At 46.2% G+C, this 21,928-nt stretch overlaps 1 protein-coding gene across 2 annotated transcripts in view; it reads right to left on the reverse strand.

Annotated features, from left to right (window-relative positions):
- Positions 1-21,928, reverse strand: part of JMJD1C (jumonji domain containing 1C) — a 213,147-nt gene that overhangs the window by 165,670 nt on the left and 25,549 nt on the right. Inside the window, exon 1 of one of the 2 annotated variants that reach the window (XM_070752115.1) lies at positions 8,592-8,956. The exons of the other annotated variant lie outside the window; for it this stretch is intronic. Within the exon in view, the coding sequence (XP_070608216.1) occupies positions 8,592-8,744 (153 nt within the window). The 5' untranslated portion in view covers positions 8,745-8,956. Of the gene's footprint in view, positions 1-8,591; positions 8,957-21,928 lie in introns of those variants that run through there. 2 annotated transcript variants of the gene reach the window in all.

The raw sequence follows: 21,928 nt of genomic DNA on the forward strand, positions 1-21,928 counted from the left end.
GGCAACAATGTTCTTTTTTGAGAGCTGTGACTTTTTTCCTTGCTACCCTGCCAACAACATACTATTGTTGTTTACCATTCTCTTACTGGTGATGTCATGAATACTGATATCCATCAATGCAAGAGAGACCTGTGGCTCCCCAAAGTCTTTCGAGACCTCCTGAAATACTATACAGTGATGCCTCATCTTACGAATGCCTCTTCATACGAACTTTTCGAGATACGAACCGGGCGTTCAGGATTTTTTTGCCTCTTCTCACAAACCATTTTCGTCTTACAAACCGTCGCTTCTCTCCTGGCTGCTGCTGCTGCAAGCAGCGGCCAAAACAAGCAATTTTAAGTTAGCAGGCTATGATGATCGAAAGGGAACTGAATCCAGGCTTTCCCATGTGGGGTCTCCCCCCTCCCATCTGCTAGAAAACGGCGTGTCTGAGGAGAGGAGCTCTCCGCTCCGGGGTGGCGGGTGGATAAAGCAATGCTAGCGGAGTGCCTGTAGAGGCAGGGAAAAGAAGCCTGTGGAGGAATAAATGGCATGGAAACGTCAGGATTCAGGCTGGCTGGAGGATTCATGTCATTTATTCATGACATTTATTCCTGACGTTTCCAGGACACCCCCCCCCCCAATGCCATTTATTGCTCCAGCTTTCCTGAATCCTGACGTTTCCAGGAACCCCCCCGCCATTTATTCCTCCACCCGCCCCCTTTTGCTGGTCCTCCCCCCCCCTCTGTTCGCCTCACTTCTAAAGTTTTGGAGTTTCCTAATGGGCTTGCACGCATTATTCACTTTTCCGTTGATTCCCAGGGGAAACATTGTTTCATCTTACAAACGTTTCACCTTACGAACCTTGTCCCGGAACCGATTAAGTTCGTAAGACGAGGTATTACTCTTGCGTTTGGTATGATTTTGGTTAATTGAACATTCCTGGGAAGATTTGGGGGTGGTGGTGGTTGGCTTCCATTTATACATAAGCTACCTAATAGTGACTGCTGGCGTCCAAACTCTTTGGAAATAGTTTTGTAAACTTTTCTAACCCAGTGAAGATCTAATTTGCTTGATGCATGACACACACTTCCACCTACCTGTGGGTGAATGGGCTTTGATGCTGAATACTTTGAATTCCATTCTTTAAATAAAGTAGGACATCCCATACTCCCACTTGATTTGTCACCCTATTGATTGGAACACCTACTGTGTTTTTCAGAGTATAAGACACACCTTTTTTTCCCTTCAAGAGGGTGGAAATATCGGTCTACCTTATACACCAAATGCAGCCATTTTTGCTGTCCCGAAGCCCTGCCTGCAGAGAGCTCTTGAGTGCTGGGGAATGGCAAAAATGCCCCTATTTTTATGAAAAACGGATTGTTATTTGCCCATTTTCCTCACAAAAATTGGGTGGACAAAGGGTCTGGGGAGCCTACAGAGAGCTCCTAGTGTAAGACAAAAAATGCCTCCAATTTGGTGAAAAAAACAGGCAAAAAACCAGCCTTTTCAGAAAAATGGGGCATTTTTGCCACTCCCCAGCACCCAGGAGCTGCCTGCAGGCTTCTCAGAACCTTTGCCCACCCAATTTTTGTGAACCCCCGTGGTGAAAAACTGCCTGTTTTTTTGCAAAAATTGGGCTGTTGTTGTCTTCTAATCACTCACTCACTCACTCACTCACTCACTCACTCACTCACTCTATCTATCTATCTATCTATCTATCTATCTATCTATCTATCTTTTATTTATTGGATTTATATGCCACCCCTCTCTCCGGGGACTCGGGGTGGTTTACAGCATATAAAAGAACAATACAATACAAACATCCTAAATCCAATTTTTAAACTAAAACTAACAATCTAAAACACCAATTTATTAAAAAACCAGTCACTCTCATTCTAACAAACCAAACATACATTCCATTCATTGGCAGGGGCTGATGTCTAATATCCCCAGGTCTGTCGGCACAAGTGAGTCTTCAGACTCTTGCAGAAGGCAAGTAGGGTGGGGGTAGTATCCAGTGGAAAGCTGATTCCAGAGGACTGGAGCCCCCACAGAGAAGGCTCTTCCCCTAGACCCCGCCAAATGACACTGTCTAGTTGACGGGACCTGGAGAAGGCTGACTCTGTGGGACCTAACCGGTCGCTGGGGCTTATGCAGCAGAAGGCCGTCCTGTAAGTAATCTGGTCCGATGCCATGTAGGGCTTTAAAGGTCATAACCAACACTTTGAATTGCGTTCGGAAGCTGATCGGCAGCCAATGCAACCCGCGGAATGCTGGAGAGACATGGGCATACCTGGGAAGGCTCATGACTGCTCGCGCGGCTGCATTTTACACAATTTGTAGTTTCCAAACGCTCTTCAAAGGTAGCCCCATGTAGAGAGCATTGCAGTAGTCGAACCTCATGGTGATAGGGCATGAGTGACTGTAAATAAAGACTTCTGGTCCAGATAGGGCCGCAACTGACGCACCAGGCAAACCGCTTGCCATAGCTGAAAGACGATGGTCTAAGGTCAGCTGTGGATTGAGAAGGACGCCCATGTTACGGACCTTCTCTGAGTAGGTCAAAAGTCCCCACCCCCGAGTGATGGACAGAAAGATGGAATTGTCCTTGGGAGGCTAAACTCACAGCCACTCCGTCTTGTCGGGATTGAATCTGAGCATCTGGAGGAAGAATTCTGGGAGTTGACGTCCATTAGGCTGTCAAGTTTGAAGATCCTTAGGTTAAGGGTTAGGGATGCAAGTGTCTTCAAACTTGGCAAGTTTAAGACTTCTGGACTTCAACTCCCATTCCTGAGCTAGCATGACTGGAGGAGTTGCAATCCACTAGTCTTAAAGCTGTCAAGTTTGAAGTTTGTAAAAAGTGTATATGTTTGTAAAAAGTATTCTGCTACACTGATATTTTACTAAATAATATATTACACCCTTTGGTTCAGAATACTTTTCCCCCTTGTTTTCTACCTCTAAAATCTAGGTGGGTCTTATACTCCGAAAAATACAGTAGCTATAATTTCTCCTCCCAATGAACTGCTAAATTTAGAGATTCGCATGCTTTTGCCACTTACAAATATGTACCTTGGATCAATTTCCTCAATAAATAAATAAATGAACATGTAATAATCTTTGGGTGGGTTGTTTTTATCTAGTTTTAGGACTATGCAGAACAGATAACATTTTAGGTCATATTTGTGGAAAGTACTGAAAATGCAAAAGGTGTCACAAACCTCTCAGTACCACTGTAATACCTTGTAGGGGAGATGGGTGGCATAGAAAAAAAATATTACTGTAGACAAAAAGGGAAGGAAAAAGTGCTGACATTTCTTTGCTTTTTCTTTCGTCACTTTTTGCTTTGTTTACATTTTATTGTAAACAGTAGTTTTTGAAGATTTGCTCTGTGTGAGTTAGTGAAGGGATTTGTTTCATGAGGATTTTATATGGCCAGGAAGACAACCTTTGCTTTTGCCCTTTTAACTGTTCTGTCTGGGTCCCCCCAGACGCCAACACCAACCAAAAAGAGTATCCAGACACACTGGTAAAAAGCAAAGGCAGTTTGTATAATTCAAAGCAAACACAGGTAGTAAAAACTGTTCTTACAGACAGGAACACTCTGGAACTTCACAGAGGTTTCACGAAGGCCAGGCAATAAAACAGGATTCTTGCTGGCAAAAACAACACTGGAGATAACAAAACCCACGCCTCCCCCAAGTCTTCCAGACTTCTAGGCCACAAGCCAAGATCAGAGACGCCGAGAAGCGAAGCAGGGTCACAGAACATCCAGTTGATAACGCTCCACAAGACTGGAAGGGCGGGCCTGCCTTTTAAACCCTGCTGAGGAGAACCACACCCAAACCCAGCTGTTGCCAATTCAGGGATGTAAATACCTTTCTAATTGGTCCCGTCTTTGAGCTGCACATCGCTGTCTCATGTCTATTATAGCCTGTGCGTCTTCATCCAATGAGTCCAGGCTACTAGCTGGGGAGAGCCCCCCCCCCCCCGGGACTCTCAGGCTGCTCTCCCTCCTCCTCTTCCTGACGTTCCTCTCCCCCGTCTGCCTGGTCCTCCCCCTCCTGTTCACTGTCCTCCTCCTCTGGGCATGGATCCGGCAGAGACCCAGCCGGTCCCTGAGGAGCCTCAGGCTGAATCACAACATTAACTATACACAGTACATATCCCATGACAGTGATGGCGAACCTTTTTTTGCTCAGGTGCCAAAAGGGCAGGCAAACGCATGATAGCACACACGCCCATACCCATAATGCAATGCCCTCTCCCCTCACTGCCCCCTGTGCATGGGGACAGGCCTCACTGAAGCCACTGGAATGCCCGGAGGGCTGTTTTTCACCCTCTTCGGGCGGCTTTCCTGAAGCCTGGGAAGGGCAAAAAATGTCCCAACGAGTCTACAGGAAGTTCATTTCTGAACTCCCAATAGGCCCGTTGGGTCCCACTTTTCATGCATATGTTCTGGGAGTGTGCTGAAGTTCAGAAATTCTGGAAGGAAGTGCGGAATGAAATAAATAAGATGTTAAACATTAAGTGGATAATTACAAAAGAAATAGGGGTATTAGTTAAACAAAGAGAACTGAGAGATTTTAAAGAAATAAAAACTGCAGCATTGGAAAGCGCTCAAGCAGTAGTGGTATTGGGTTGGAAAGAGGCTAAAAAATGGACATTACAGAATTGGTACTGGTACATGGTGGACCACATTCACTTTGAAATTATGGAAATAAGATTAAACAACTTTAATGAAAACAAACTGGAGAAACTGATGGAACAATGGAACAAGGTGAAAGATTGGTTAAGTAAAATTTGCTACGAAAAGGTGAAAGATAAACTCCAATCACTCTTTGAATTGTAAATAAATGCAAATCAGAGCTGAGGAAATAACAGAATATATACTTGTAAATATTTGAACCCCCCAATTGGTGGTGGGGAATGTATGTTTAGTCGGGTGATGGGAACACATGCACAGAGCACTTTTGTATGTTGTTTGTATTGTGTTATGTATGTGCAAAAACCAATAAAATGTTTTTTTTTTTAAAAGAGGGTCCCACTTTTCACCATTCACAGGTGAAGCCTGGGGAGAACAAAAATGGCGTCGCCCTTGTCCTCCAGAAGGCTGAAAAATCAGCTGACCAGCAGACATGCACGCTGGAGCTGATATAGGACAATGACACACATGCCCTCAGATATGGCTCCATGTGCCACTTGTTGTTTGCCATCATGGTCCTATGAGACAGACAATACTTGTTCCTAGTTGGCTACTTGTTGAAGTGCCCCATTTTTCAAACTACAGGAGTGAAAAGGAGGGGATCAAGATCAAAATTAGTCAGAAAATTATCCGAACTGAATTATTAGCACAAATGTAATATCTATTGTTTGAGGTTTATACCGTTGCCTAAATCAAGTGGTTAGGTATTGTGCTTGCATACTATCCTTATATCACATTTCTATGACTATTTATAATGAAAGCTGAAGATGATTAAGAATTCCGAGTTCTGGATCATGGAAAAGTATGTGCAGTACAAAGAGAACATGCTTATTTTCCAGAAAGTGAATGCCAGCAGTCGAATGATCACTGCCAGCTGGTTTGGCCACCCTCCTTATTACAGCACATTAGCATCCCACTGACAGCTACCAGACAACACAGGAAATGAAAATATATATTTTTAAATGAAAAGGAAATAGTAATATATACATATTTCTCTGGATTTACAATATTCCACAGTATGTTTCTAATGGCCTCATGAATAGAACAAAAAAAGTCCTACAAAGCAAACAAAAGGAATGATCCAGAATTTTTTTTAAGGAAGTCAGGAACAGCTGGTTTTAATGCTTTTGATTTTTTGATATTGTATCTTACATCCAACAGAGTGAAACTGACAAAAGTAGGCCATACTTTTCATTGCTATAAAAATGGTATTTAAATAAATGAAGCTAGTCCACCATTCTGTTATTAATGCAACTAAAAAATATTTAAGGGGTGGGCTTTTTTGCACATTTTGGAATTATTCATAGAAACAGCCTAAGAATGGAACCTAAAAAGATTAGTAAAGATGTTCCACCCTTGACAGCATTCAATTATTACAGCAACCAGCAAACAAAACACGCCCCCACCCCCACACCACTCTTTACATTCCAACAATAGGGACAGAGTTTTCTCAGGAGTCTAGAGCAGTAATTATTAATCTGTACTCCAAAGTCTTTCTTAATGCATTTTTCTTAAAAGTTAACTTTCAGAAAACCCATGGTTTTTATCTGACAATCATATGTACAAATTTATAAAGCATTTTCCAAGAAATATAGACACTTAATTGCTACAAAGTCATTTTGTCTCAAGGTAAATCCATGGATTGTGAAATAAAAATACGGTTTCTTCATTACGACTCAATCACAGTAGTTACAACTACTGTGTAAAGTATATGCATACATTGTGAGTTTGCAATCAACAGAAGGTAGAGTACTCCTCATGACTTCTTCACTACCCAACCAGTAGTGCTTTGTATCTTAAGTATAATTTTTACATACTTCTTGGAAGAGGACCACTTCTATCTCTGGATTATAAATGGGATAAGGCTCAAATTACAAGATTTACAATCCTACATCCACTTAATAAAAAGTTATCCCAGTGGTCTTTATTGTTAAGTAGAAATACCTACTATAAATTCAATGTAAAGTACGTAAATAGGTCATCCTTTGTCCATTCCTATAACTATAGCTATATAAGCATTATATTAATATAATTCTTCTTTAACTGTTTTCTCCATTATTCTAAAGGCACAGAATTCCCAGGATAGACATTTTGCATCAAATTTAAGCAACAGCCTCTATTTCACAGAAACAGGAAGTTATATTACCAATGAAGCAATTAGCTTGAATAAATGTCCATTTCCATATACGCATTGGGAAACAAGCTTTTTGAAATTTTATGGTTAAGACTTATTTCCCTGACCAAAGATTTCATTCAAATATTACTATATTTAAACCTAGATTAGAGCTAAATAGCAAACTATTTTAAAATATTAATATTCAACTACTGCAGATTTCTCTCTATATTACCAAAATTTGCACTAAAATATAAATGGTTTAGAATCTGAGAACAGTATTAAATATTATCATTGTAATATAATAAAGACACATGAACCTTTCATTATTTTTTTTAAATTAAATTAAAATAAAATAAAATACATATTACCAGCTATGAATCGAATATCCAAATCTAATAAGGAGTTCAATTTATTTAGATAGTGTATGCAAATTGTGGTACTAAGTGCTAGAATGTAACAAAATTCTTATTTGTACCTGGACTATAATTAAGTAATTAAAAAATTACTTTTAATATTAGATTTGTTCACATTGTCTTTTTACTGTTGTTAGCCGCCCGGAGTCTGCGGAGACGGGCGGCATACAAATCGAATAAATAATTTAAATAAATTAAATAAATAAATAAATAAAGTGCTGTACCTTATAACTCTTGAGGAACATATCTTTTTTTTTAATGTACACTGAGAGCATATGTATCAAGACAAATTTCTTATGTGTCCAAACACACACATGGTCAATAAAATTCTATTCTATTAAAAATAAAGGTGGAAACGTGATATTCAAATTTCATGTGCATTTTACCCACACACACAGGAAAATTATTGCTTTTCTGCCCTTCCCCCATACAAATATATTCTGCCTCTTGCTCTTTCCATGCACATTCCTACACCCATTAGGAAAACACTAGCGATAGGACACAGCAATGGCTTCAATTGAGAATTGCATACACAACCCGCACACAATTTTTAAAGAGCTTGTGTCTGTGTTCCAAAAGCAGTATTAACAACGCACTCAGATTTTATCAGTCCATAGTGCCAGCTGTACGAGGATTAAAGGAAGAGGAGCCAAATATAATCCTCCCCTAAGAAAATGAATCAAAACACTTCTCTAACCGCATATGATCCGCACATAACACAACTGAATCAACATTCAGAAAGCAGCAGTAACGTCTCTCTGGAAGCCTCTCCCCCCACTTTAAAATGTTCCTTCCACAAAAGCCTGCATCCACTTTTAATTTTTATCCTCCCTGATCCACATCTCGACCCCGATGGCACGCATGGGGTAGGGAGCTAGGGGCGACATAAAAATCTAAAAAATAATAATATATATTTTTTAAAAGGTATAAACCACGGGCCATACTGCAAGCCGCTTTCTTCCATAAAGAATAATAAAGAGATTTTTTTTTCCCCGTTCCCCACCACCGTAACCCCCTTCTCCCTGTCCGGGGCCTAGAAAAGGGGAAATTAGAGCGGATGTGTCATGTTTAATCTCCCTTGTCGCCCTTTTATCCGCCCTCCTCCTCCCTCCTCCCTCCAGGAGCCAAAGGGGGGAGTGTCTTGTTACTACCTCCACTTCGCTCTTGGCCTCCCCAATGCACGCGCACCCCGGGGCAGGCCCCGGAGACCCGCGGTGGGTTTGTTTCCTCCTCCCCACCCCCCGCTTCTCCCTCAGAGGCTCCCATTGAAGGGGAAACGGCCCGACGCGTTTTCGGCCGAGCAGGGGGGAAGCCAGGCCGCTGTCTGGATGTGGAGCCCTCACTCCCCCCCTCCCACCCCGCCTCCGCGGCTTACCGACAACTCAGGGCTGTGCGAGTCCCGGTGGGAGACGGTGCGGATGACGCCGGCTCTCCAACGCCCGTTCTCCGGAGGCTCCTCTCCCCCGGCGCCGACGCACAAGAACCGCTTCCCCACCAGCTCCGGCCGCGACTCCACTAGGACCGCCATGACGGCCAGTAGCCGTCGCCGCCGTAAGGCCGCCCCCCCACCAACCGGCCAGGCGCGTCGCTCTACGGGTCGCCCATGTCTGGAGCAGCCCAAGCGGGAGGCGGGAAGGGCGACCGTGGCTCTGCACGGGCGCGCGCGCGCGCCTCCGCCGTCCCGCGTCTCCCTGCCTCAGAGCCGCGCGTCCCAGGCAGCCGCTCAGCCGCCGCCGCCGCGACCAGGCTGACACAAACACACGAAAGGGAGGGGACAGTGGAGGGGGGCGGGGGAGCCGCGGTGCGGCCCCGACCACTCCGCCCACATAAACCCACTGCCATGGAGACCGGCACAACGCGCCGTCTCCCTCCGCCAGACACAAACGCGCTGAGGAGGGGGGAGAGCGCGGACGCGCCTCAGGCTCTCTTCTGAGGGAATGGTGGGAGGGAGAGGGAAGCGGGATCTCTCCGCAGCTACGCGGCGCTCCGGCTACCCTCGACAGCGGCGGCTTGTCCTGTCCTTCCTGGGGAGGGTGAGGGAAAGCGAGGGCGGGGGGGGGGGAGGGGTCGCGCCTCAGAGAAGCCTTGCCCGTTCCAAAAATAAGGGGCTCTTCATTCCTGGGAGGGGGAGGAACGGCTCTGCCCTGGCTGTCTGAACAAGGACAGCGGGAATGCAGCCCTTCCACCGGCCTCCCCCCTTCCCTTCCCATTCCTCGCGCGCCTTGAGCCCCTCCGGCGCCACTGGAAGCGAGCAGCTGGAAGACGGGCGTACGTTTAATCCGCGATTTTTAGCCCGGAGTTAGGGTGGGGTGGAGGGAGACCACCGGTGGCCCACAGCTGAGGTTGCCTCGTGTGGACAATAGGGCGGCAAGGCTCGGTGGGGAGAGGGCTGGCTGAGGGCATTTTATTGGGCCCCATGAGCTCCTTTCCTGGTTTCTGCACTTCTTGCCTTATTAATATCTCTCCCAGCACAACATATATATTGCAAGCTGCTCCCTTCTGTCGAAAACTAATAAGGGTGGTGGTGGTTATTATTACAGGGTCGATCTGGACTGCTTTTCTCTCATCTCTGCAGGATGACTCACGGTGGCTGAGATCACTCTCTCGTCCACCCCCCACCCCCAGCCCCTCTTTTTTTTTCCTTGCTGAATGAAACTCCCACCCAGGGAAAATTTCTACCTATCCAGAGTAATGTTTTCACACTGGGAATGAGCCTTGCCATGGTTACTGCACCCTGGTGATGCTGCTGTGGCTGCTGCAGTTGGAAAAAAGACTGCATCAGCCCCGGGGAAAGCAAACAAAAATAAGCAAGCTGGTTAACATGGTTGGCTCTGGAAAGAACCGAGAGACAAAATACTTCAACCTGTCCTGACAGGTTTGTGTTTTTGGTTCCAGACCCAAGTCTTTCTTGCCAATTGACTTTTGAGCAGCCAAAGGAATTCTTAATTGGCCTAAAGTATGTCCTCTGTTACACTGGACACCTATAAATCCAGTGAAAAGAAGAAGAAAGAAGCAGCAGCAGCATTAACCACTGTTTCTAAGCAGACTCTGTGGGAGACTAGAGAATGCTAGACTGAGCGGTTCCATGCAATCAAACATGTGCAATGTTTTTATCCTTTGTGTGTCAGCACAACATTCTAGAAAGCTCCAATTCAGCACCAGTATTGTACAAAAGATATGAGTATAAAGGCTGGGGATGGGGTTGCCAAATGTCACCCAGGGATCCCTTCTGCAGCTAAGGATTAAAGAGGAAACACAATAGGTCCAGCTCTTGCCAGTTTGCTTTCCTATAATGAATAGGAGTCTAGGTATGCTGCACAACAGGTAAGAGAATAGGTCAGACAAAAGACAGGAGACAAACAAAGCTATAACTCTTGGGCTTACTGCTAATCACGAGAGCAGAAAAAAATCTGTCTGAATAATTTGGCTAAACCTGTGAACCCATGTGGAAAGCACTTCTCAACCACGTATTAGGGGAGGGACATAAAACACCGTGTGGCTTGGATGTTCAACTAAACTTCTAATTGGCATGTGATCTGACTGGTCTGAAACCCCAGACCACTTTGGATCATGCAGGTTTTGTTGGAGATAAAATCTCTAGGGGATTTAAACAAGGTGAGTACCGGTAAGTAGGCAAGCCTGCCTTGCCTCTCCCTGCACCAATTGTACGCCAGGCCCACCCTGTGCCATCCACGTATTTCCCGTAAGCTGCTCTGCTTGAATTTATGAGCAGCATATATCTGACCAGCCCACACATTCCTTTTAGATCTTTGCAGTGCCTTCGTTGCTGCACTAGAATTCAAATACAGTGATACCTTGTCTTACAAACTTAATTGGTTCCGTGACGAGGTTCTTAAGGTGAAAAGTTTGTAAGATGAAACAATGTTTCCCATAGGAATCAATGGAAAAGCGATTAATGCGTGCAAGCCCAAAACTCATCCTTTTTGCCAGCCGAAGCGCCCGTTTTTGCATTGCTGGGATTCCCCTGAGGGTCCCCTCCATAGAAAACCCCACCTCCGGACTTCCGTGTTTTTGCGATGCTGCATGGAAATCCCAGCAGGGGAATCCCAGCATCGCAAAAACAAGAACTTCGCTGGCAACGGAAGTCCAGAGGTGGGGTTTCCCAGCAAAGGGATCATCAGTGAAATCGCAGCATTGCAAAAACACCGAAGTCCTTGAAACCCCACCTCCGGACCTCTGTGTTTTTGCAATGCTGCGATTTCGCTGAGGCTCCTCTCGCTAGGAAACCCCACCTCCAGACTTCCGTTGCCAGCGAAACACCCGTTTTTGCGCTGCTGGGATTCTCCTGCAGCATCACAAAAAACACAAAGTCCAGAGATTGGGTTTTCCATGGAGAGGAGCCTCAGGAGAATCCCAGCAGCGCAAAAATGGGTGCTTCGCTGGCAACGGAAGTCCGGAGGCAGGGCATCCCAGTGGCGGCAGTGGGTTTGTAAGGTGAAAATAGTTTGTAAGAAGAGGCAAAAAAAAATCTTAAACCCCGGGTTTGTAACTCGAAAAGTTTGTATGACGAGGCGTTTATAAGACGAGGTATCACTGCACAGCACATCTTTCTACCTATATTTTCAAGTGCCTTAGTTTCTATTAGTTTATTTTTAAATCTCTTTATGTCTGCCACACTGAGCACACTCCCAGGTATATGCCTAGACCAAACATGCACGTGCCGGCAAAGCAAGCACAATTTGGTTTACCTCAAATTAGGCAAACAACATTTCTCACATCACAAGTACACAGGAACCCAGAGAGACCTTTTGACTTTTTCTCATAGAAAAAAAAATCAAACGGCTTCATTTATCCAAAGGAATTTCTCTTAAGATTTCAAGCAGAAATTCAATAAGCAGACAACTGAATCCCAGACAACAATCATGCTAAAATGAGCTACATTTTGCAAAGGTCAGAGTAGATCAATTTCAGTATTAGGATAAGTCAAAAAGTGCAGATGCAGTCACAAGATACACGGATAGTACATTATAGTACTTCCCCCACCCAAAATTTAATTTAATTTAATTTATTGGACTTATATGTCTACCGATCCCATGCCACTCAGGGATACTTACAACAATAAAATGATACAATAATACAGTGTAAGTCAAATATAAAACAGTAAAAAACAGTAAAAACCCTGATTAGCTCATCAATAAAACCCCCTAAAGTAACGATACAGTCACACACATATACATACCAAACAAATCACAATTTGGCCTGACTACATGTTAACTCTCATGGCCCACAGGCTTGCCGGCAAAGCCAGGTTTTCAAGGCCTTTCGGAAGCCAGTAGGGTGGGAGCAGTACAGACATCAGGGGGTAGTTGGTTCCAAAGGGCCGGAGCAGCCACAGAGAAGTCCCTCCCCCCAAGGGCCCCACCAACCTTCACTGCTAGTTGACGGGACTTGGAGAAAGCCACTCTGTGGGATCTTATTGGTCTTTGGGAGGTATGCAACAGGAGATCCCGTAAATGCAGAAAGACTATTAAAATGATAGCCAAAGGTTTACATTACAGTTCACCCATGGACTTTATTAGATGGTCTTGGGCAAATCGATAAATGTTTCTAGTATAGTATAAGGGAAAGATAATAATGATCTGCTTCAGATTATTATAAAGATGAAAGAGCTCTTGCAGTTTGGAAATTGTGTTCATAAAATATCCTTAGATTCTATTTGGGAGGGAAAACTATTAATCTGAATAACAAAAAATACCAACACTAGTGTCTTATTAAAATGATATACAAACACTATGTTTAATAACTGCTTTTAAAATGTGATGTTGCATACTATAAAACATAGATTAATAAAAATTATTCAAGCCTCCTGCAAGCATGCATTCTAAATTTATGTGTGTAATTTAAGTATGTTATTAGAGGCTGTCTTTTTTCTTCTACCAATCCCTCAGCCATTACCTGTTGCGTGTTGTTAGTGCATATTTCATTGTGCAGAGACCAATAGGCAGTTCTATGCTTGTCTACACAAGTAAACCAAGTCCCAAAGACTGTGAAATACACCGTACCCAAGGAACTTGGCATAGGACTGAAGCCTTAGTGTCTGCAGAATATCAAACTGTTCCTTGAGAAAGGAATTGATCCAACTACATTGAGGTTGTCTAATATTAAATGATCTCCAAACTAATCATGTTCAACCCTACCTCACTGATAGGCACTACCTCTCACCTTCCATGGTGAGCAGCAGGTATAATACACCTGTGAGATGGGTTGGGATGAAGGAAAGTCATTGGCCCCAATGAGTTTATCTTTGAGGGTGGCTCTTGAGCCTGAGACCTCCTAGCCCAGCAACTTAACTGCTACACTATGTTGGCTATAGAATTATTATTATTTTATTATTATTATTTATTAGATTTGTATGCCGCCCTCTCTGAAAACAAAAGATCAGTAAACACACACTCATTCATCTTATAGATGATAGAAGATAATATATATCTCTGAAAAAGCAGCATAGTCAATTGTAAACACCCTAGGTTCCTGTCTCCAGAGCACCACTGCACAAAATAGGTATACTCGTGGAGAAGCCAAGTCATTTATTCATTTTGAAGGTCTTAAGCATAAAACGTATCAGGAAAGACTTAATGAACTCAATCTGTATAGTCTGGAGGACAGACGGAAAAGGGGGGACATGATTGAAACATTTAAATATGTTAAAGGGTTAAATAAGGTTCAGGAGGGAAGTGTTTTTAATAGGAAAGTGAACACAAGAACAAGGGGACACAATCTGAAGTTAGTTGAAAGATCAAAAGCAACATGAGAAAATATTATTTCACTGAAAGAGTAGAAACATAGAAACATAGAAGTCTGACGGCAGAAAAAAAGACCTCATGGTCCATCTAGTTTGCCCTTATACTATTTTCTGTATTTTATCTTAGGATGGATATATGTTTATCCCAGGCATGTTTAAATTCAGTTACTGTGGATTTATCTACCACGTCTGCTGGAAGTTTGTTCCAAGGATCTACTACTCTTTCAGTAAAATAATATTTTCTCATGTTGCTTTTGATCTTTCCCCCAACTAACTTCAGATTGTGTCCCCTTGTTCTTGTGTTCACTTTCCTATTAAAAACACTTCCCTCCTGGACCTTATTTAACCCTTTGACATATTTAAATGTTTCGATCATGTCCCCCCTTTTCCTTCTGTCCTCCAGACTATACAGATTGAGTTCATGAAGTCTTTCCTGATACGTTTTATGCTTAAGACCTTCCACCATTCTTGTAGCCCGACTTTGGACCCGTTCAATTTTGTCAATATCTTTTTGTAGGTGAGGTCTCCAGAACTGAACACAGGATTCCAAATGTGGTCTCACCAGCATTCTATATAGCGGGATCATAATCTCCCTCTTCCTGCTTGTTATACCTCTAGCTATGCAGCCAAGCATCCTACTTGCTTTCCCTACCGCCTTGGAACAAACTTCCAGCAGACGTGGTTGGCAAATCCACAGTAACTGAATTTAAATGCCTGGGGACAAAACATATATCCATTGTAAGATAAAATACAGGAAACAGTATAAAGGGCAGACTAGATGGACCATGAGGTCTTTTTCTGCCGTCAGTCTTCTATGTTTCTATGTTAGATTTTTATCTTACTTTGTGCCCAAGAAATCAATGTGGTATTTCTTCCTCCACTTTTTCCCAGGGTAGTAGGCAGAGTGTCTAGCTGACAGTCATGTTTCCACAGCTCAGAGGAGAACCAATCTAGGTTTTCCTGTTCTAGTCCAACACCTGTACCTAATGTTTCTCAATCTTAGCAATTTTAAGATGTGTGGACTTCAGCTCCCCAAATTCTGTGAATCACCATTCTGGAGGTACACACATCTTAAAATTGCTAATGTTGAGAAACACTGCCTAAACCACTACTCTACACTTCTCTTATGACTCACAATCAACCGTCTCTGAACCTTTGCCCAATTTGCTGTCAGCCAGCAGGAGTGCCACATATCTAAAAGTTACCAAGAACAAGAATAAATTAGGATTTGCAAACATATATGTGGCAGCTTGCTTAGCTTTAAAAAAAAAAATCCTTCATCCTCAGAATATTTTTTTTTGTTTTGTGAAGCGACTTTTTTATTAGCCAATAAGGAAATAAAGGTTTATGAGTATTGTTTGTTTTCTTTGTGCCAAATGATTTTGTAATTCATCAACTACACTGGATTACAGTAATTGATCAAAGCTCCATGTGGTCAATTCTGTTAATAGTTATCAACAGCATGACTCTTGAAGGCTCAAAAATAGAAACACAGCCATTAAATTACCAACATCTCAATCACAGGACCTGGAAAGGATTGATACAATTATGCTGCTTTAAGGCAAAATCCTTTCTTCAATAATATATCAATTTTATATTCATCACCCATTCATAAATCACACAAAATTGTGCCTTATCCTTTATTTGCAAATAATTCACAATTTTTATCATCCACGGGATTTCCAAATTTTACTTAAGTAGATCAGAAAACCTATTACAGCAAAAATATAGAATGGGCAAAAGGTAATATTTATCATGTTGTATTATATAAAAATATAAACATATTTTTAGTAGTTAAAATATTTATTGGTGTAGTTGGTATGCTACATTCCGATACAAGAGAGTAGGAATGACTTAAAACCCCATCTTTTTACCTAGGTTTTAATATACAATAATGCAAAGGTTTTATGCTGGTTTATATATGTTTATATATTCAGAAGATTATATGTGTGTGTGTGTGTACTAGAAACATAGAAACATAGAAGTCTGACGGCAGAAAAAGACCTCATGGTCCATCTAGTCTGCCCTTATACTATTTTCTGTATTTTATCTTAGGATGGATATATGTTTATCCCAGGCATGTTTAAATTCAGTTACTGTGGATTTATCTACCACGTCTGCTGGAAGTTTGTTCCAAGGATCTACTACTCTTTCAGTAAAATAATATTTTCTCATGTTGCTTTTGATCTTTCCCCCAACTAACTTCAGATTGTGTCCCCTTGTTCTTGTGTTCACTTTCCTATTAAAAACACTTCCCTCCTGAACCTTATTTAACCCTTTAATATATTTAAATGTTTCGATCATGTCCCCCCTTTTCCTTCTGTCCTCCAGACTATACAGATGGAGTTCATGAAGTCTTTCCTGATACGTTTTATGTTTAAGACCTTCCACCATTCTTGTAGCCCGTCTTTGGACCCGTTCAATTTTGTCAATATCTTTTTGTAGGTGAGGTCTCCAGAACTGAACACAGTATTCCAAATGTGGTCTCACCAGCATTCTATATAGCGGGATCATAATCTCCCTCTTCCTGCTTGTTATACCTCTAGCTATGCAGCCAAGCATCCTACTTGCTTTCCCTACTGCCTGACTGCACTGTTCACCCCATTTTGAGACTGTCAGAAATCATTACCCCTAAATCCTTTTCTTTTGAAGTATTTGCTAACACAGAACTGTCAATACAATACTCAGATTGAGGATTCCTTTTCACCAAGTGCATTATTTTACATTTGGAAACATTAAACTGCAGTTTCCATTGCTTTGACCATTTATCTAGTAAAGCTAAATCATTTACCATATTACAGACCCCTAGTATCATGTATATTACAGACCCCTAGTATCATGTATATAAATATTTTACTAATATCATGTATATAAATATTATAGCTTTGTATACCAATATGTAAATGACAAAATAAATAAATATTTATAAATAAATATATATACAGTGTGCATATTTATTTATTTATTTTGTAATGTTCGTATTGGTGGTATACAAAGCTATAATATTTATATACATGATACTAGTAAAAGAGAAACATTAGGACGGGACGGAAGGCACTCTGGTGTACTTATGCACGCCCTTTACTCACCCATGTCTATATATGTGTAAGAATATATGTGTAAGAATACAGTTCAATAATATAAAAACCAGTTAGATTCTTAAAATGTAAACTGCTTAGGAAAGCCAGTTTGGTCTAGTTATTAAGATGTTAGATTAGGAGAAAACCTAGGCACAAAGCTGGCTGGGTGACCTTTGGTCAGCCTCTCTCTCTCTCTCTCTCTCTCTCAATCTTAGGAAGAAGCAAGGACAAACCACTTCTGAAAAAACTTGGCAAGAAAAATGCAGAACCTGCCTAGGCAATTGCCAGGAATCAAAACTGTTGAAGGCATCCCCTCAATTAAGCAGGCTGATAAGAGCCATTTTGAAGTAGATGGCATATAAATATGCAAAGTAAAACATTTTTGTAACGTTTTGTACATAGACATAGATAGATGATAGGAACTCAGGCGAAGATCAGTGATGGCAAACCTTTTCGGCACCAAGTGCCCAAACCGGTACCTGTGTGCATGTGCGTGCGCCAGAAACCTAAAGACCAGATAGCCGGCACGCATCCGCGCGCTGCCCAGCTGGTCTTTGGGTTTCCAGCACGCGGGTGTGGGCCTGCCAGCTGGTCTTCACCTGCGCCAGAGCACTGGAAACCCGAAGACCAGCTGGCCGGTGCGTGCATGCCTGTTTTTTTGCCTATTTTCTGGTATTCTGGCACCTGCAAGGTCCAGCTGCCCAGCATGCATGCATGCCAGAAACCAGAAGAGTAGCTGGCGACAGGGTGCATGCCCAGAGAGAGGGCTCTGCCCGCCACCTCTGGCGTGCCATAGATTCACTATCACGCGAGGGAGTAATAAAAGGCTTGACAAGATGCTGGCAAAACGATTTACAAATCGATGAAAGAGAAATGAAAGAAATAGTAGAAAGCATACATAAAATTAAGAATGCAAGAGTTAGAGAGATGAGAAGAAAAATTTTACATAAATGGTACTATACACCAGCACAACTCTCACACTTCCAGAGGAAAGGGAAAGGTAATTGTTGGCATGGTTGCCAAAAGAAAGGAATCTTTATGCATATGTTCTGGGAGTGTGTCGAAGTTCAGAAATTTTGGAAGGAAGTGCAGAATGAAATAAATAAAATGTTAAATATTAAGGGGATACAGTGATCCCTCGAGTTTCGCGATCTCGATCTTCGCGAAAACGCTATATCGCGATTTTTCAGCAATTGTTACCATCTCGATCTTCGCGAACACTATATCGCGATTTTCCCCACCCGATCAGGTCACTCTCTTCCTTCCTTTCTCATCTTTCTTTCTCTCTCTCTATGTTGCTTCTTCCTCTCTCACACTCTCTTCCTCCCTCTCTCATCTCTTTCTTTCCTTCTCTCTCTTTCTCTCCCCCTCTTGCTCTCGAGCGGCCGCCTAGCAGCTGATCTGCTCGGCAGCGCAGCAGCAGCGAGGAGCCGAAGATCTTCGGCTCCTCGCTGGTGCTGCGCTGCCGAGCAGATCAACTGCTAGGCGGCCGAAGGAACGTTCCCTGGGTCTTCCCCGCCGCCTCGGATCCTCGCTGATGCCCGCCCGCCGTTTGCCGCTCGCCCTGTTCGGCGGCCGCACGTCCCGTTCGCCCGCCGCTCGCCCCGTTCGCCCGCCGCTCGCCCCGTTCGCCAGCTGCTCCCCTCGTTCGCCCCCCACTCCCCTCGTTCGGCCGCCGCTTGCCTCATTCGCCCGCCGCTCCCCTCGTTCGCCCCCCACTCCCCTCGTTCGCCCGCCGCTCGCCTCGTTCACCCGCCGCTATCGAACTTGCTATCGAGCCTGCTAATGAAATCCAACCCGCAGCGGCCCTTTCCCTCTCCAGGCTGCGGGAGGGGTCCGGAGAACAATGCCTGGCGCCGCGCTCCCGGCTGGGCTTTTTTCCCCCATTTCCCCTCAGGTGGAATTTCAGACCCTCCGCCGGTTGGATTTCATTAGCAGGCTCGATAGCAAGTTCTTCCTCCCTTTAGAAAGCCCCGCAGCCTCCTCCGCCCGGCGAGGCCGCCAGCGAGGGCCCGCAAAGCCGCCGCCGCCGCAGCGAGGCCAAGCCGCCCGCTCCCACGGCACGGGCTCCCAACACAGCGCCGCTCAGCCCGCCCTCGCCGATGCCTCCGCGGATCTGCAAGCCCAGCCGAGCGACGCCTCTGGTCTGGGCGAAGGCAGTGGGCAGGCCCCGCCGCAGCAGTCCCCGCGGGCACCGCGCGCCAAGGGCCGGCCAGGCCGCCGGCCAACAAAGGGGCTCCCTCGCCTCCCTCGGGCAGGTTTACAAAGGCAGCGCGGCAACTTGGAGCCCGGCACGCCCCGCAGCCCTCGCCTCGCCCGCCCCCGCCTGGCCGGCGCTCCGGCTACCCCCGGCTGAGGAAGAACCGAGTAGCCCCCGCCCTCCCCCGCCCGGCTCCCTTCAGCCCCCCGGGGCCAAGCGGGCGGGGGGCGGGCGGGACTTCGCCTGTCTCCGCCGCCCGCATCGCCCCTCCGGCGGGCCGGCCTCCCCCGCCCGCCTCTGCTGCAGCCGCCGCCGCCTCCCCGACTGGCACAAAAGGGCCCCGCCCGCCCCGCCCCGAAGCTTACCTTGCGAGTTTTTGGCTGCGGGGGGAGAAGTAGGATTTTCCTAACTCCCTCCCCCTGCAGCCAAAAACTCAAAGCCTGTATCCTGCCGCCCGGTTTACCCAGGACACGAGCGGCGAAGTGACTTGGAGGAATGGAAAGTCCAAACCGCCCGGTTTCAGTGGGGTTTCCCCGTTGCCCAGGGATTCCTTCGCCCGAACGGAGGTGGCTGTGGTGGGTTCAGGAATCCCTGGGCAACGGGGAAACCCCACTGAAACCGGGCGGGTTAAGCCTCCTTCGGCGACTGCGGAACTGCTTGCTGTCAACTTTGCACTGGGCAAAGAACTCTTCACCTCCCGCCAGGCACGGACGAAAGGCGTGGAAGTCTATTGTAGCAGCTGCTACAGCGGAGACATTGGGGGGGGGAGGCAGGAGGCAGGAGATCTGGCCCTTCACTTGCCCTCCCAGCAAAAGGCAAAGCCGCGCAGCTCCCCAGCCGCCAAAGGAGGCTTAACCCCACCCCTCTGTCCCACCCATCGCCCGTGGTCGGCATAACCTCCTCCTGCCTATCCCCGCTCTTCTGCTGGCCACGGGCGATGGGTGGGACAGAGGGGTGGGGTTAAGCCTCCTTCGGCGACTGCGGAACTGCTTGCTGTCAACTTTGCACTGGGCAAAGAACTCTTCACCTCCCGCCAGGCACGGACGAAAGGCGTGGAAGTCTATTGTAGCAGCTGCTACAGCGGAGACATTTTGGGGGGGAGGCAGGAGGCAGGAGATCCGGCCCTTCACTTGCCCTCCCAGCAAAAGGCAAAGCCGCGCAGCTCCCCAGCCGCCAAAGGAGGCTTAACCCCACCCCTCTGTCCCACCCATCGCCCGTGGTCGGCATAACCTCCTCCTGCCTATCCCCGCTCTTCTGCTGGCCACGGGCGATGGGTGGGACAGAGGGGTGGGGTTAAGCCTCCTTCGGCGACTGCGGAACTGCTTGCTGTCAACTTTGCACTGGGCAAAGAACTCTTCACCTCCCGCCAGGCACGGACGAAAGGCGTGGAAGTCTATTGTAGCAGCTGCTACAGCGGAGACATTTTGGGGGGGAGGCAGGAGGCAGGAGATCCGGCCCTTCACTTGCCCTCCCAGCAAAAGGCAAAGCCGCGCAGCTCCCCAGCCGCCAAAGGAGGCTTAACCCCACCCCTCTGTCCCACCCATCGCCCGTGGCCGACAGAAGAGCGGGGATAGGCAGGAGGAGGTTATGCCGACCACGGGCGATGAGTGGGACAGAGGGGTGGGGTTAAGCCTCCTTTGGCGGCTGGGGAGCTGCGTGGCTTTGCCTTTTGCTGGGAGGGCAAGTGAAGGGCCGGATCTCCTGCCTCCTGCCTCCCCCCCCCCCAAATGTCTCCGCTGTAGCAGCTGCTACAATAGACTTCCACGCCTTTCGTCCGTGCCTGGCGGGAGGTGAAGAGTTCTTTGCCCAGTGCAAAGTTGACAGCAAGCAGTTCCGCAGTCGCCGAAGGAGGCTTAACCCGCCCGGTTTCAGTGGGGTTTCCCCGTTGCCCAGGGATTCCTTCGCCCGAACGGAGGTGGCTGTGGTGGGTTCAGGAATCCCTGGGCAACGGGGAAACCCCACTGAAACCGGGCGGGTTAAGCCTCCTTCGGCGACTGCGGAACTGCTTGCTGTCAACTTTGCACTGGGCAAAGAACTCTTCACCTCCCGCCAGGCACGGACGAAAGGCGTGGAAGTCTATTGTAGCAGCTGCTACAGCGGAGACATTTTGGGGGGGAGGCAGGAGGCAGGAGATCCGGCCCTTCACTTGCCCTCCCAGCAAAAGGCAAAGCCGCGCAGCTCCCCAGCTGCCAAAGGAGGCTTAACCCCACCCCTCTGTCCCACCCATCGCCCGTGGCCGGCAGAAGAGCGGGGATAGGCAGGAGGAGGTTATGCCGACCACGGGCGATGAGTGGGACAGAGGGGTGGGGTTAAGCCTCCTTTGGCGGCTGGGGAGCTGCGCGGCTTTGCCTTTTGCTGGGAGGGCAAGTGAAGGGCCGGATCTCCTGCCTCCCCCCCCCCCAAATGTCTCCGCTATAGCAGCTGCTACAATAGACTTCCACGCCTTTCGTCCGTGCCTGGCGGGAGGTGAAGAGTTCTTTGCCCAGTGCAAAGTTGACAGCAAGCAGTTCCGCAGTCGCCGAAGGAGGCTTAACCCGCCCGGTTTCAGTGGGGTTTCCCCGTTGCCCAGGGATTCCTTCGCCCGAACGGAGGTGGCTGTGGTGGGTTCAGGAATCCCTGGGCAACGGGGAAACCCCACTGAAACCGGGCGGGTTAAGCCTCCTTCGGCG

The sequence above is a fragment of the Erythrolamprus reginae genome, chromosome 5, assembly GCF_031021105.1.
Source record: "Erythrolamprus reginae isolate rEryReg1 chromosome 5, rEryReg1.hap1, whole genome shotgun sequence".
Taxonomy (NCBI): Eukaryota; Metazoa; Chordata; class Lepidosauria; order Squamata; family Dipsadidae; genus Erythrolamprus; species Erythrolamprus reginae.